This window comes from Rutilus rutilus (genome assembly GCF_951802725.1).
Source record: "Rutilus rutilus genome assembly, chromosome: 15".
NCBI classification, from domain to species: Eukaryota; Metazoa; Chordata; class Actinopteri; order Cypriniformes; family Leuciscidae; genus Rutilus; species Rutilus rutilus.
Genome location: NC_140220.1, coordinates 37151671 through 37169364, shown reverse-complemented (window position 1 = coordinate 37169364; position 17694 = coordinate 37151671). Strand labels below are relative to the sequence as shown.

Here is a 17694-nt window from a genome sequence, read left to right as displayed (position 1 = left end):
AACATTATCATGTGTCTGAGTCGTAATCAGTCATAATGTTTTCTCTGAATATAGTCCTAAAATGCATCATACTCAAGTGGTACCTAGTCACTCTTCAAGGAGTACTAGTGATCTGGACCATTATTTTAAAGTGGAAAATATGTTTTTCACTTTAAAATAATGGTCCAGATCACTAGTAGCTCCAGCATGGTGACTATAGGTAACAATTGAGTTAAGTGTTTGTGTAAGTGATGCATTTAATGACCATGTTGAGAGTAAAAGAAGAGTAACATTCGCAGACACGTTAATGTTGTAATTAGTAATTATTTAGTAGCCTTTCCTGAAAAGTGCCACACTCAGTCTTGTTTGCGCTATGCAAAAACACACCTGTAAGAATCTGGCAAAAGGTGCGAATGTCTGATGAGACCAAAATTGACCTTTTTGCACTGAACTCCAAAAACCAAACACAGCCCACCACCCAAAACACACCATACCCACTGTGAAGCATGTTATGCTGTGGGGGTGTTTCTCTTTAGCGGGGACTGGGCGATTGGTCAGAAATTAAAAGGGTGGTATAATGCGCTTTTCACAAGATGTAAAATAAGTCTCTGATGTCCCCAGAGTGTGTATGTGAAGTTTCAGCACAAAATACCCCACAGATATTTTTATATAGCATGTTAAAGTTGTCACTTTTTGAGGGTGAGCAAAAACGCACCGTTTTGTGTCTGTCCCTTTAAATGCAAATGAGCTGCTGCTCCCGGCACAGGGGGCGGAGCTTCAAGAGCTCATGTCATTTTACCTCACACACACATGCACTGGAAATTTCAAAAACTTTTAGCCTTTTATGTTCAAACCGAAGTCAGAAAGATGGAGAGACTCGAGAAGAAGTGACAACAAGAAGCAACAGGACATTTCTGAATGGTTAGTTGATGAATTTATGTAGCTGATGTGTAGTTATCTTCTAGTCATTGATTAGCATATTCTGTAATGCTAATCTATAAATCACGTTCAGGGGGCGGGGTTTATGTAAATTATAGGGTTAGTGATGTCACTAACCCGGGAAAAAGCTTGTGTAGTCTCTACCAGCCGTTTGTTGTAGTCCTTAAAAAGCGATTTCTTTAAAAGCAAATATCTCCCTTTGCTTTGAACTTTGAGCGTCGTAACTTTGCAGATGTTGTTTATGCTCAAACAGCAACATTACACACTAACTAAAGTTAGAAAAGTGAAATCATATTCAACCACCCCTTTAAAGGGAAAATAGATGTTGCCAAGTACATCCAGATTCTTGAGGAAAACCCAACACGACAATGATCCTAAACATACCTCCAAAAGAACAACGCAATGGCTTCAGGATAGGAAGGTGAATGTCCTTGAGTGGCCAAGCACTGACTTAAATCTGATAGAAAATCTGTCTTGAAGACTTGAAGAGAGCAGTCCATTGCTGCTCACCACAGAATTAGACTGAACTTGAGCAATTCTGCAAGGAAGAATGGACAAATATTCCCCAATCTAGGTGTGCACACAGACATATCCAAAAAGATCAATGGCTGCAATTAAAGCAAAAGGTGGCTCTTCGGTGTATTAAATCAGATGACTTTTACAATCCAGTTATTCTTTTTCAGTTTTCTATTAACTTTCATAACTGTTGACTTTTTCTTTCATTAGTTTGATGTTGTAAGGCAAAGTTTGTAAATAAAGCTGGAAAAGCTTTGATTTCAGGCTGTAACTATTTGAAAGGGGAATGATGATTTTCTACAGGCACTGTATATTAGCAACACTCATTGCTTGCTTTTGGGATCTAAAGGAGCGTTTGGACCCGGAAACAGTGACAAACAGTACAGAGAACTGACAGGCAGCAAAGTGAAATACCCATGAGGCTGTCAGCTCCGACCATTAACAGTTCAGATTTCAATTACAAATGACTGTTATTGCCTGTGTGTGTGTGTGTGTGTGTGTCTTCCTGCCACTCTCTTCTCTAGCTCTCCTTTATTTGATTGACACAGGGAAACAATGAGCGGTTTAGAAAATAAAGGATTGTTTTACAGTCTTTGAGAGGGAGACCTGCATCTAATAAACCTGCTGGTTTAATGCTGTTAACATGACATGTTTTGTCCTCTCTTCAAACATTAGTACATGCCTGCTATCCCAGGAGGAAAACTGCACATCCGGGATGAGTTTTCTTTGCTTTTCAGCACAGGCCCGGTGTCCCTACCCTTAAACTAGATGGAATAAACAGGAGTTTGACATTAGTGTTTTGGCATCCATGAAGGCATCGCTGAATTCTGCTCATGAACAAGATCTCATAGCCTGCATCATAGTCTGATGAATGTTTTATTCAAGCAGAGCGTAGGCAGCTGGGAGCTTGTGTAGTGTAATACATATTCCTGCTGTGTTCATGTGTTTTTTCAGCATTTCAGGTGAGGACAGTACACACAGACTATAAGGGGCTGTTCACTCCAAGGACGAGTACTATAATCATAACTATAGCTCTAAACACTGTTGAAAATAAAGCTTCTATAATGTTTTTCTTTTCTTTTCTCACAGCGATGCCATAGAAGATCCAGTTTTTTTTTTGTTCCCCAAAAAGCCTTTAAAGTCCCCCTGTGGTGAAAGTCCAACTTTTAATGTTATTTATATGTCTATGTGGGGTTTTTAATATGCTTTTTAAGACAATTGCTGTCTTTTCCAAAAACCTGGAGTGACGGATCCGTTAGCATCTCATTGCTCAGATGCCAGATGTGACTAATCGCTCCAAGAACTCCAACAATCATCTCATGATCTATTTCATGCTGTTATTAATTTGGGTGCTCGTGAAACATCTATGAAATAGGGGTGATTTATATGGTGATAGCAAAAAAAACAAAAAAAACTTTTTGGTCAGAATATTCGCCTACTTTTGAATGGCCATTAATGGAGAAAGATTCTGTTTCACACTACCTGAAACACATCATGGGCCCTATTTTAACGATCTGAAACGCAAGTATCAAGCGCGAAACGCAAGTAACTTTGTGAGCGGATCTCGCGACGCAAATCTAAAATGTGTTGGTCTGAAGTAGCTTCATTACTCATAGGTGTGGTTTGGGCGTAACGTGAAATAAACCAATCAGAGCGTCATCTCACATTCCCTTTAAGAGCAGGCGTGCTTGTTCCATGGCGGATTACTATTATAACGGCGGATTTGCCAAGTGCACGCCAGGAGCGGTTCACAGCCGAGGAGACCGACGTTCTCGTCAGGGCCGTAAAACACAGAGAAGTGACATTGGGGATGGAGAAACACACACAGATTAGCTTCGGTTAAACAGGCATATGATAATTTGGGTAAATGTGTAAGCTAGATTTATGCCTATTTTTTCACATCTTCATGGACACAACAATGATTTCCCTCGTGTGGTAATATTTTTCCTTGCAATAATGTATGGTTTTCTAAAAATGAAAACTGCTGCGTCTGTGTGTAGATGAGAGAAGCAAAGTGTGTGTGTGTTGTGCAAACGCTACATTGATTATGGCCAAGCATGCGCCCTTAAAATAGCATATGAATAACATACGCAACGCGCCACTGACTTTAGACTAGGTTTCTCCTGGTCTTTGGCGGATTTGTTTTCTGAAACTGCAAAATAGCACCAGGGAACGTTTACGCCGGAACATGCCTCCTCTTTCCGCTGAACCCCCCCCCCCCCCCCCCCGGGAATGCAAGTTCATTCCCTAATTTACCGGCGTGCGTCTGTGGAGGGAAAAGTCCGCTGTGCGTCGGGTGCAAAATAGGAATGAAACATGCGTCAGTGTACAAAGTCAGTTGCGCTGTGTGCAAGATAGGGCCCAATATGTTCAGACTGCAGGCAAATCAGTGATCAAAAAAGATGTGTGTGTCCAGAGTCTTTGGAAATGTGACGAGGCTTTAAGACAGATGCAGGACAAATGGAGTTGCATCATCTCGCTCTCCAAATAAGCATCCTATCGAGTCTTTTTTGTTGTTGTTGTTGTTGCTGTCCAGACTTTCAAAAACCCATCTGGATATGCAAGAAATCAGATTTTTTTCTGGCAGTCAGAACACAGCCTATATTCCAATGGTCGTGGATCGGTTGGTGTTTGTCGAGGCAGTGTGAACTAGTCTTCTCCCACAAACACCTTTTTAAGGGTTTTATCTGTCACCTCCAAACTACTCTGTGTTGTTACGAAGTGTTAGGGTTTAATAGTTTAGGACCCGAGGACCAGATGTTTGAAAGAAGACCCGGAGTCAGATTTATAAAAAAATTGAAGAAAAGTTTTACTGAAGATAGTTTGCAGTTTCATCAGCAGAAGTTCAGCTTCAAGACTCACACAGGAGTTCGTAGGCCGCTCCGCTTACAGTTACACAGATCACAGCAGTTATACCATTTCCAAGGTCTAAGCTACGTCATTGCTTACAGGCTGAATGATTCTTATTGGCCAAGAAATTGATAAACATAGTAATTTTCCACGCATATACAGATAGACTGAAGCATATCTCCATAGATTATGCAGCTGACACTCGGACCCTGAAGTTAGGCACGTCGTGTCCTTCCAGGTCGCAGATTTGGGTTGCTGGGTGCCAGCATGTCCAGAACAACAGCTCAGTCAATCTCCAATAATGCCAGTGGTTCCTTAACCTGTAAGCATGAAGACTAACACACACACACCGACACACATCTTTTCCAAGGTTGGATTTGGCCAGGCTCTAACTATAAACAGGAGTCTCGTCTCAAAACATCAAGATAACAAGTTCTTTCTCAAGAAGAGCTACATTTTAGTCTAACTGGAAAGTAAGGCTTTAACTGAGAAATGGTCCCTTAAACTATAGACTTCAGACCCCTATGTGTTTTAACATGTTGAAGACCTTTCTTAACACAAAACATGTCCCTATTTCATTTCTGGAAGCCGGGATAAATAAGCAAGCTGCATTCAGATATCAAATACTGACATTAAAGAATACATGAAAATAACATTACAGTAATCACACTGGTCACTTCTATATAAAAATAAAATCTCCAGAGAAGTCATTCAACTCATGTGATATTTAGAAGGAAAAATATTGATTAATACCTTGATTATAATCATTACATATACATTGAAGCAGCAGTGGATTCCAATCCCCCCCCTTCAGAAGTGTAAGAGACTGCTTGTGTGTGTGTTGGGCTGATATGGATCCCCACACATGAAGGGAAATCCATCTGTTGGCTGAATTACCCTGATCTGTCCTCAAACATTATGTAACAGAAAGCTGTTGGAGCAGTATTCGACACAGAGTTGTCAGCACCTTATAATGCTAGCACTTTACATAATTCTAACACATTATAAGTGGAGCATTTACTCATAATGAGCTTTAGACTGACTCATTGTATGTAAGAAGCATGCATGCATTCCTCCACAGTGAACATATCTGGCATTCATGACAGCATCTGGCTTTCCTCTTTTAAGATGATCTTCTTTTCATGAATAATTAAATGAGAAAGCAAATATCAAAATCCTGCATCAATGCCAGGTGGGATTCCTGATACCCCCCCCCCAACACTCATTAAGAGAAGAACATGCCTATTTTTAGCCTCTCTTTGACTATAGTGATCACACCTACGCTGTCTGTGGCGTTGGATTCATCCTCCGCTGCTCTTAAGACTCACGTCTCTATCCATCTCTTCTGTAATGCTGGCTGAATTGAACGCTTGTGTAGAAAATGAAGATGCTGTAACAGTGCTTACTCTACAAACCCAAAGGTAGAGCACACATTTTCCCCAACAATTATCGTCATCTAGTCTTAACACTTAACCAACAAAAAATGTCTGTGCTTAAAGAAAAAAAATAAAAATTCAGCATTTACTCGCCCACATGTTGCTCCAAACCTGTATCCTGCTCATTTAAAATGTTATTGGTTATTCGCACAGTTTGCATATTCAGACTTGGCACATCAACTTTAGTGGTGAGCTGGGTGAGTCATTTTTCACAGGGGCGGTTCATTTAGTCTTATTTACCAGTCTGATGTGGCAGACGACTTGTGTTGGACCGGGCTCTGACAATAAAAGGCATTCTTGTTATGACCATTAAGTTGGACATTTATTTTTCAGGCTCAAAAACGGAATAAATTGATTATAACCATAAAATACCCTGAAAAATACAAAATATTTAATAAAAAAAACATTATCAAACTAAAATATAGTACAATCATTTCAATAAAAATAAAAATAAAAATTACGGTAATTTTTTACCAATATGCGAACAGTACCAGAGCGTTAAGAACTGATTGGTTCACTTAAAGTCCCCCTGTGGTCAATCATTTTATCCCTTAAAACTCATCTTCAACCCACCCTTAAACCTACCCATCCCACCTAACCTGTCCCTAACCTACCCGTATATACACCTCAATAGCAGTAAGAGTGTTTTGCAATAGAACATCAACACAAGAAGTACACTGCACCTAACACATTAGTATTTTTTTATTTTTTTTGACGTAAGTACATAATATGAAAGTTATTTTAAAGTGTTACCCACAAATTTGTTTGCATCAAAAGACTCTATATTAAGGAATAAAGAACATGAGATATAGAAGACATACATAACATTTGATACGGTGGACCCATTTAAGTTAATCTGATTGATGGTTGATGATTTCATCTGACATATCTAATTAATTCTTCTCACTCTCTTGCTCTTGTCTGTGCTGTCTGAGATATTTGGGCTGCAGTGTGAATAGATGAAACAGCACATGTGCATCTGTGTCTCATGTTCAGACATCGGGACATCTCTCCTCAAAACATCTTTTGCTCCAGCAGAACATCAGCCATGGAATACCATCTGTTTCCAATCCGAAAAGGCCAGTCATATTTTCCATATTCATTACAAAACAGTGGGAGACACTTCTCATTTGACAACTGCAGTCATTTCATCTGCAGTCCCCCTGTGGTGAAGATCCAGCTTTTAATGTTGTTTATATGTGTATGTGGTGTTTTTAATATGCTTTAAGACAAACCATGTGTAGATTCATAAGTCGACACCATTGCTGAGTATTTCCTCCTTAAAACTGCAGTGAACCAAAGACAGTCTCAAACACACGCTTTGAAATCGCTGGTGTTTCTGACGTCACAAACTACCTTGTAACCAATCAGATCAACGTGTGATCGTCAACCAGTGGATCTCTGAGCTGAGCGAGTGAGTGGAGGCGGGGCTCATTTGCATATTCATAGAGTCTCACGTATACTAAATGAGGCAAGGGTGTCGAGTTACATTCAAGATATTTTAAGGCATGGAGACATTTTTTTTCCAAGGAAAAAACTTTTACATATGTAATTTTGGTGATCAAAGATGAGGCTGAAGGGATACAATTATTGACTACAGGGGGACTTTAAGAAATGTTAACACAGCATAAAGAAATAACAAAACTGTTCAAATATTAGTAGGTTTAACAAAAAAATGGTACAACAAAACCTGTTGCAATAAAAGGAGAAAGATTATTTTGACAAGTCTTCCATACTCCAGAATGCATGAGAAACTGCAAGAAACTGCAGGTTGCGGGTTACACAAGGTAAACCAAAGGAAGAAACCATCAAACTACAAGAAAGCCCATTAGCTGCAGGCATACATTCAATGTAACCCAAAGACCTGAGGGGATTTACAGGGATGTGATCTGCCCTGCTGACTGACAACACATGCCAGAGACTAGCCACAGATGAGAAACTAGTGCTGCATCTGAAATCGAACACTGTATACGGTGTACTACAGTACGGACGTCACGGCTCAGTGCATGCAGTCAGACGACGAATACAGTCAGTCACAGGCAATCCACACTCCGAACCAGAAGGGGGTGTACGTGGTAATGCAATGTTGTTTGCTAACCGCCACAACAGGAAAAAGAGCAGAAGAAGAACAGCGCATGTGCGAACGATTTGAGCGATTTTGAAATGCGTCTTTCTGCGCTCATGGACAAAGGAGTATACTTGAAAGGCTTGTGCACTAAACGGAGCAGAACGCAGAAAATTAAGTAAGTATAGGAGGGTTGGGCTTAAGCTTTGAACGTTTAAATATAGTTTAAGTGGAGCAAATTGTAACACAACTAATACACAAGTTTTCTTTTTCATTATTCTATTTATTTTGTACTGTTGCAACACAAGATGCTTTTCAGGTTTGTAACTAATTGTGACCAAATACCTTCTTTTTTTTTTAATCAGCCCTGCAAAATAAAATGACCTATTCAAGAGTGCATTCTGTTCACTGCGTAGTGCTTAATGCACTGAAGGAGGCTGTACTGGACCAACTAAACTGTACTGTACCAGGGACTAAATGCAGCTAGGTGCAACAAACTGTGATTTGTGCTACTGTCTGTTCAAAATAAAATAAAATAAACCTAGCATTTTGGATTTGGAGTTTAGGTCCAATTCTCTCAATTAACTAGTTGCTTATTATCATGCATATTACTAGGATATTGGCTGTTTATTAGTGCTTATAAAGCACATATTAATGCCTTATTCTGCATTACCATATTCTACATCTCTTAATCCACCCAATACCTAAACTTAAGAACTACCTTACTAACTATTAATAAGCAGTAATTAGGAGTTTATTGAGGCAAAAGTTGTAGGTAATAGTTGATAGTGAGAATTGCACTCTAAACTAAAGTGTGGCCATTTTTCCTATTGTAGCGAACTCGTATCGAACCGTGACCCCACAACCGAGGTACGTACCGATCCGCGACTTCTGTGTACTGTTACACCCATACTATATAATATTGTCAGGGAATACCCAGACTCTGAGACATAGAGTTAGTTGAACCCAAACATGTATTTATTGAAACAGATGATCAGGTGCATGAAGTTTAATGAAGAAGTTTGTGATAATCTGAGCAGATGAATATAGGCTAACAGTCTGTGTTTCTTTACCAGGTTTCAGAGATATTGACTGTGACTGGAGCGTGGTGGAGAAGGAGAGCACACACCTCTTCAATGACAGGGGTAAGTAGCCAGGTGAGTAAACAGGTAAGTGGGATTCACAGGACAGGAGATCAGCGGTGGATATCAGGAGTCTTACTAAGAGATTGCTGGAGTTTCACAAGGAGATCACTGGAGGCTTCTCAGGTGAGTATAGCTGATAAGGAGCCGGTAATCCACACTGGAGACCAGCTGATGAGTGACAGTAGCCGCGTTTCCATTACCCTTCAAATTGTGAAAATTGAAATTGTGAGTTGAAAATACGCCCAATGGAAACACGTCAATTTCGCAAAAAAACTCCCATATATCGCAAAAAAGTTTTCACGCTCGCATGAGGAGGTTTTTCAGGCAATTCAAAAAAGAAATATTTCACAAAACTGCAATGGAAACAGTGTTTGCGCATTTACAGTCACCTGACGTAGATGAGGCGGTGTGTTTGGACAGAATACGAGACAGAGCTCTTTATTAAACTCATATAAGACAGAAGAATTACAGGAATAATGGATTCTAAACCTCAAATAAATGCCACAATCAAGACCTCGCAGCAGATCTGAGGGAGAAACACCCAGAAACTCCTCATATGAGCCGCTCACAGTATAATAAGGGTCGTTCCTTACCATTAATGCTTGGATAACACACACACATCTCCTTCCATTAATAATAATGGCCAGTGCAGTGGCTGGGATATAGTACATAAACCCACCAACGTCTGTTGACATGGTTTTTGGAATGATTTTACTGATCGCGAGAGGAAAAAGTTTTAGTCGCATAACATCGGTTAATGGAAACGCCGTCATTTCGCAATAGTTTTTTGTCGGCAGTTAGAAAAAAAAAATCGCACAAGTTTTGCGCAAATCTGTAATGGAATCGCACCTAGTGATGTGTGTGCTCCTGTACTGTTCTTGATTGGCGTACTGATGAGGAACAGGTGCGGGTGAGTGCAAGTGAGGGAGTGTCGAGGTGTCCATGAGCAAGACACCTAACCCCCGACGAGCTGGATGGCACCTTGCATGGCTGACACCGCCGTCGGTGTGTGAATGGGTTAATGTGAGGCTATATGTAAAGCGCTTTGGTGGCCATAGGTCTGTGAAAGCGCTATATCCTGCGCTATAAATGCAGTCCATTTAGCATATATATGTGTGTAGTATGAATGGAATAGAAACGTACTTCATCTGCCTTGTCACTGTCATGTGACCTATGGTTTCAGTCATCACTTCATTGTCATTCACAAATCCAGATAGTGTTGCGCTGCAGAAGTAGGTTATCCGAGTAATTTTTGCCTGCTTTGAGCAAAAAGGTTTTTGAGTAATATGTATTGGGACGTTGGGATGTTTTTTGCACATACTATATTGTAGGGAAGGATTAGATTTCTGGTAGGCGACTGTAACTGCTGACAAATATAAGCTGAAGGAGGTAGTGATGTGGGACTTACAGTAATATTTTGAAAGACAATAAGATGAAAAGTACAATGAAGGTTTTACTGTAAAATATGGTAAAAAACTAAACCAGCAATGACGAATACACAGGAAACTCTGAACAAGGCGAGATCAGCGATGACGAAGACACAGGAGATTCTGAGGGGGGCGGGATCGGCGGTGTCGGGAGAAAAAAGGAGGCTTTCTCCTCTAAAGTTTCAAAACAATTATTGTCCAACTTCAGCTCACCCTCAGTGCTGGGATGGTGGGCTTCTTCATACCCTCATACTCCACCAAGCATCCCACAGCAATACAAGGTGGTGCAGCCTCTCAGTGCCACATTGATGGCAGTGATTTCCATCTTTCTTCTCATTTTTTGTAGGTCTGGTATTCTGTAACATTTAGGCTCCAATGAAGATGATCCAGAATCAAAATCAAAGTTACATTTTTTAAAACTAAATCCACTCAGTTACAAACAAAAGCGAGGAACAGTGTGTTGTGCACAAACAATACCAAACACTGAATGAACCAAAATGAGGGACTTAAATACACAGTGATAATGAACAAAATACAAACAGGTGTGACCGTGAAATCAATAACCATGGTGGCGGGAAAATGAGGACAAAGGAAACCATAAGCAAACGAAAGCCCTATTCGGACGGGATTAACTTTACAAGGGTAGATGGAGTGTAATTTTACCACAGGACGTCTGTAATATTAATGGCCAGTTCGCACGGGATAAGATATCTCAGTAAACTAGTAGAAGTGGGAGAGTAACTCGATTTGCGCATCGCCGTCACCCTCATGTCGTGTATTACGTTGCTTCCTGATATCATGTGCGCAAAAACATAACCTATATTTATAAAATAGCTATGTCTGGTCGAACTATGTATTAATTAACTTCAGATTGGATTGTGTTGGTAATAGGCTCTTGCCTAACGCTAAAAGATGTTTCGTGCCTCTAGCAAGTGCTTTCGATCTTCTTTCTGATCTGAATGGTTTGTGGAAAACACTTGAGTTTTGCCACAGACTCGTCCCAGCGTCTAGAACACAACTGAACGCTTTTCCAAGCGTCTCCATACTTGGAAAAACCACGGAAAGCTACTTTTAAACAGGAAATGATGAAATATATATGTACATATTTACAGCGGGTCTATTCGCACGGGATTAATATTACCTGAGGTTATTTTTCTGGACCTTTTTACTGAAAGTAAAAGCTGCCGTAATCTTTACTGACATTGTCCGTAATGATCACTGAGATGCACATTCGGACGGGACTAAAATCACAGAGAAGCTCTGGTAATTATTACTTTACCCCACCTCTCCATGTTAAACTAGTCCCGTCCGAATAAGGCTTGAGAGTCCTTGAAAATGAAAAACAAACTCAATGACAGTGTGTGACAGTAACATTGTCATTGTATTTTTTTACTGTAAAGTTCTAGCAATCACAGCTGCCAAATCTTTGCCATAAATTTAACAAAACCCAGGAAAATAATAAACAGCAAATATAAAGCCCACCAGCACATATTTGAAAATGATTGAGCACGCAGAATGTCACCAGCAGCTTTTCAGAACATTACGATTTAGAAAGTGAGGTCTCCATGGTGATGCTGATGCATGTTGCCGTGACGCTGGAGAAGGAAAACAACTTCACACTGAGGAAACAGTAACTATGTGCTGTCTGCTCATTTCTGTGCTGATTGTTGTAATAAGAAGGACGAACGAGGCCTCGTTAGTTTAAGATGAATCAATGTTTCTTTTTAAACAATATTTTGTGGAAATTTATATCAAATTTTACAATTAATAGTACTATGAATACATAATGGAGCAAATTTATTTGAGATGTTTTGTAGTCAAACCAAATGATATATCATATTTTCCATGTGTTTTGATGCAAAATCTTAGATGTTTGGACATAAACCTAAAATATGCAACTACAGATTTTATGTTGCTCATGTTAATATGCAAGTTCATCTGTTATTGTTTCAGTTGCATGCCTTATTATGTCACAAATACTCTATTATGATTTATTTATGCATGTGTGATGATCAGTGTGCCAGAAAATTCACACTGAGCACAGAACTGATCTACATTATCCACTTCATACACCACACGTCACAGCAGTTCAAAACATAGTCACTGTAGGCCAATAAACCTAGAGAAAGTTATCGGTAACACTTTATTTTGATGGTCTCTTTTGAACATTCTACTACCTATAAGTAACTTTGCAACTACATGTAAACTAACTCTTAGTCTATTAGTAGACTGTCTGCAAACTCTTTATTGTGATGGTCCTCCAACAGACTACTGACTATAAGTAACTTTGCAACTACATGTCAACTTATTCTACAAGTCCGAACCCTACCAGTCTACTAATGCTCTAATAATACTCTAATGAGAGTTAGTAGACATGTAGGTGTAACGTTACGAGACCATCAAAGTACAGTGAAACCACGTTATCTTCTTGTTACGTCACGAAACACAAGATCCATTTGTGAATGAAAGGTGATGTTTATTTATGTAAACAGCAAAAGATCAAGACAAGAACCGTGACATTGCCCCTCTTCTGACGCTTGTAATCATCGATAAGGGTCCAATATGTCCCGGGCAGGAACCCAACTCCTCTCCTCCGGACCGTAACCTTCCTAGTCCACCACATACTGGAAATGCAACAACAATATCTGGGTGCTGTGCTGGGTATTTCGCATCATAGCTGTTATTATGTCACAGCTGGAATGTTCTACTGTCCGATGATCTCCATGCGACTTGTTTGGTGAAATGCAAAGCTTGATGCTTTGGCTTCTTTAGGAATATTTTACATTAGCAGAGAAAAATGTTTTTTAAAGAAAACATCTAAAATCTGTCTGAAACACGTGTTACTTAATGTTAACAATCTTGTGTATAGAACTGTGTATAAAAGCCTGTCGCCCGTTTCACACATGATCCATTTACAGTATGTATTCAGTCCTGTATACCACATATACAACAATTAGTTGAATTCAAATCCAAACCTTGTTAAAGTTACTGACAGTGATTCTCTTTGTACACAGTACCGTAATACAATCCTCCATAGATGTATTCACACTTAAAACATAAAAAATATACAACGTATTAATCCATTCATCAACTCTATATAGATTATTAAATTGTTCAAGCAAGTGGAAAAACCTTTAAACATATGGTACTTCTCTAACGTTAAAAGGTAGTATTACAAACATTTTAAATTCAAACTTACCATTCACTCAGACAGCCAACGCTCATGCCTCTTCTTTTGCATTTAAATCTAAATGCTTGATTCTGATTGGTCAATCGCACCATTTAGCTGTACCTTATTCCCAGATAACAACTGCTGCAAACAGATAACACAGGCTCATCCGGGTAACTGAAGTTAGAGACCTTGACAAAGGCCACTTGTGCCGAAACGTTGGTAAGTGAGTGTGCAGTTACGTTCTCTTTGCGTTAAGTTTTTTCCTTTAACTTGCACCTCAAATGGTGTGCGTTTGCTTTGCTGTTCTTTTAAGCAGTTATTTAATTATGTCATCCAGAATCGTGGACTCGCTCTCTCGTTTCATACAAATGCAGCTGCTGCAATTTTGCGACTATTGTTTTGCACACTGTTGGATTATAAGATTCGGAAAACAGGAACGATTTTTAAAACAGTTTCATCTCAAATCAAAATGTCTTATCTCCATAATTATTTGGTGAAATGCAGTGTAATAAGTGGAATGACTGAATACTGTACCCCTTAATTGTCTGTCTAGTTTGAACTTGCCGCGACTGCGACAGATCAATATTTCGTGTCTAATTATTTACTTATGTGGCAAGTAGCCGTGTGATAAGCGGAATAATGTACATCCAGCCGATTGTTATCTCAGAATAAACCCTGACGTCTCCCTATTTACATGTCTCCCTATTTAAGTTTCAATTCTTGACACCCTGGACCCTGGTTACGGCCCCTATGAAGCATGAATGAATATTCAACATTCATACTGTCAAATTTCTTTGAGGGCCTGTTAAAAGCACATATATATTTCCCTTAGGAAGGGCAGGAATTATCTTTGAGTTTGTAGATAACGGGGGAAGGGTGACCAGAATCTGGGTGAAATGTGTTCATTCATAGATTAATGAGTTTAAAGAAAGGAACGTACACAAGACGAATATATAAAGCTTCCTTCCAACACCAGACACATGTTCAGACTTGCCAGGTGTCTGTTCATAGATCAATCCCTGGAGAATGTCGTTGCTGAGCACATCAAGTTCCAACACTGTTGTCAACATCTCCAGAGATCAACAAAATAAGTCTTTGGTAAGTGTAGACATAACTGTATGATGCAAGTAGTAGCTACTAGGTCCTTGCAATGTTGCACTGAATGCCATTTTGCATTAAAAAATGAGGTCTTTCTCTCTTCGATATGGGCCCATGTTTAAGTGGCTCCAGCTGTCACTTTTTGTTTGCAGATATTTCCGTGCAGCTTTTGTCTGTGGGCAGTTGCAGAAGCTAGATGAACAAACTCTGAGTTTCAGAGTATGTTTAATGCTCAAGAAAACAAACAAATCCAACCTGGTTTAGATCGAGTTCAGAAAGATCACAATGCTTGTTCTCTCAGGGTTTTATTAAAGAGGGTTATCTATTCTGCCAGTACCAATTTTCAGGTCATTTCAAGAGTCATTAATCACATGGGCCCTATCTTGCACCCAGCGCAACTGACTTTGTACACTGACGCATGTATCATTCCTATTTTGCACCCGACGCACAGCGGACTTTTCCCTCCACAGACGCACGTCAGGAAATTAGGGAATGAACTTGCGCTCCCGGGGGCGGTTCAGGGAAAAGAGGAGGCGTGTTTCGGCGCAAACGTTCCCTGGTGCTATTTTGCAGTTTCAGAAAACAATTCCGCCACAGACCAGGAGAAACCTCGTCTAAAGTCAGTGGCGCGTTGCGCATGTTATTCAGAGGCTATTTTAAGGGCGCATGCTTGGCCATAATCAATGTAGCATATGAACAATGCACACACACTTTGCTTCTCTCATCTACACACAGAAGCAGCAGTTCTTTTTTAGAAAACCATACATTATTACAAGGAAAAATATTACCACACGAGGGAAATCATTGTTGTGTCCATGAAGATGTGAAAAAATAGGCATAAATCTAGCTTACACATTTACCCAAATTATCATACGCCTGTTAAACCGAAGCTAATCTGGGTGTGTTTCTCCATCCCCAATGTCACTTCTCTGTGTTTTACGGCCCTGACGAGAACGTCGGTCTCCTCGGCTGTGAACCGCTCCTGGCAAATCCACCGTTATAATAGCAATCCGCCATGGAACAAGCACGCCTGCTCTTAAAGGGAATGTGAGATGACGCTCTGATTGGTTTATTTCACGTTACGCCCAAACCACACCTATGAGTAATGAAGCTACTTCAGACCAACACATTTTAGATTTGCGTCGGGCGCAAGAGTCATTTATCCCGCCGGTATAATAGCAACAGCGCTATTATACCGTATAATATCAAGCGTTTCGCGCTTGATACTTGCGTTTCAGATCGTTAAAATAGGGCCCAGTGTGTGTATGGATCATGTTCCATGTTTTATTCAGCAAGAGGTCAATCAATCAATCAATCAATCAGTGGTTGAGGAATACTGCAGTATAGTATACTAATGAAATCAAATCCTGAAAACCAGCAGCAAAATAGACACCACATTTTAATCTAAATTATGCAAACATTAAAAAGACCATTGTGTTGACACAGACCTTTGGATCATCAAGTTTATTTGCAAATGAATTACAGTGAAGTTTAGTAGTCCACACACCAGTGCTGCACATCCACACTAAACCATTCCTTATTTACACAGTTTTATATTTCATTTTCATCTTAAATCCCCAAACCAACTGTTCATCACAAGCTCCCGTGGCAAAAAAAAATGTACATGATAAATGAGTTTTGAATATATGAAAAATCATACAGCTGAGTAAAACCAGCATTTCAACACTATACAATTGTTTAGATTTGTGTCCACATTCCATCACTTCATTTTAAATAGTCAAAATATTAAACTTGAATAAATGTGAAGTATCCTGTATTTAACGCTGCATGCCTCAGCAACAGAAGCACAATTAATACTCATGTCTGTATATTAAAGGAAAATTACACTCTTTTTCATATACTGTGCACATTCTATTACAAAATACCAAGTATGGCTCTCACAATGTTTATTTGTGCCTCGAGTGTAGCTTTAACCCTTCGTTCTCCATTTATACATCCACCGTATCAAAACAAAAAAAAGAGAGAACATGGAAAAATACATTGGCCTTTATACTTTACACACTGCAATCCATGACTAATGATGACTGCAGTCGTGATGAAGAAGAGAAGGATGGTTTATGATGCATTAATATGACATCACAGCACACTGGAAACAAGAAAATCCAAGAGGATCTGTTTATCTGTTGCACTGATATGCAAACACACCAATCCTTCATGCAGAACTGGTGTTGATGAGGGATTTTCTAACCTCACACCTGCTCTTTTGAGTTAAATTTGACTAGCTCTCTAAAGTTAGTGTTCAGATAATCTGAACATGACAGAGACTGACTTGAATGGAAGCATTTTCAGGATAAACGATGAAGTGCAAAGGACACAGATATCCCTCTGCAAACACTTAAATGATCAACAGCTATGAATTAAAGAAGGGAAGTATGAGTTGTAAGAGAAACTCTACCTGGAAACAGAAATTGTGCGGCTCTTCAGTGCATGTACCTGCATTCGTTTAGCACCTGAGTTCAGAAAGGCGCTCCGATAACCCCTCAGCGAACGAAATATACATTCTCACCCGCCCCGTAATGAGAGGGCACGACATGTGACTTAATAACTGCATACATATACACGTTTATAAAGGATGGTGCAGAGAAGTGTCTGTCTAAATGAATTATGAATGTCATTATATGTGCTCAACCATGATCTAAATCTTGTTCAGCATGTGCAATAGTGTCATGTATATACTGTATGAATCTTCACGACGAGCCCTTGGACTGAAGCAGTAATGAACGCTCTCGGCTCTGCGGTCCGGGCGGGTCAGAGTTCGTTGCAGGCCGAGTTCTCAGTGGTTTTAAACATCAGGATGGAGTTGTAAATCTTCAGCGCAGGTCCTAGTTTAATGCTGAGGATCTTCACCAGGTCCACCTGAGTCAGTAACAGGAAGGCCTCTCCGTCAATTTGCTGAAACCAAACAACAATAAATCAGCTGATAAACACACACACACACACATTCTTTTACATCTATCTTTATGAGGACATTCATGGACACAATGCAATCTCTAGCCGCTTACCCTAACCTTACCCATCACAACTAAGTGCCTAACCCGACCCCTGA

General features: G+C 39.7%; 2 protein-coding genes across 3 annotated transcripts in view; one reads left to right on the top strand and one right to left on the bottom strand.

Moving 5' to 3' along the window:
- Nucleotides 1–17694, top strand: part of LOC311304860 (dynein axonemal intermediate chain 1-like) — a 674193-nt gene that overhangs the window by 446399 nt on the left and 210100 nt on the right. The gene's annotated exons all lie outside the window — the stretch shown is intronic.
- The window catches only part of l3mbtl3 (L3MBTL histone methyl-lysine binding protein 3), a 67400-nt gene continuing 66996 nt past the window's right edge, over nucleotides 17291–17694 (bottom strand). For both annotated transcript variants that reach the window (XM_084432172.1, XM_084432171.1), the window contains exon 22: nucleotides 17291–17540. In XM_084432172.1, coding sequence (XP_084288298.1) covers nucleotides 17397–17540 — 144 coding nt within the window. In that variant the 3' untranslated portion in view covers nucleotides 17291–17396. The remainder of the gene's footprint in view (nucleotides 17541–17694) is intronic.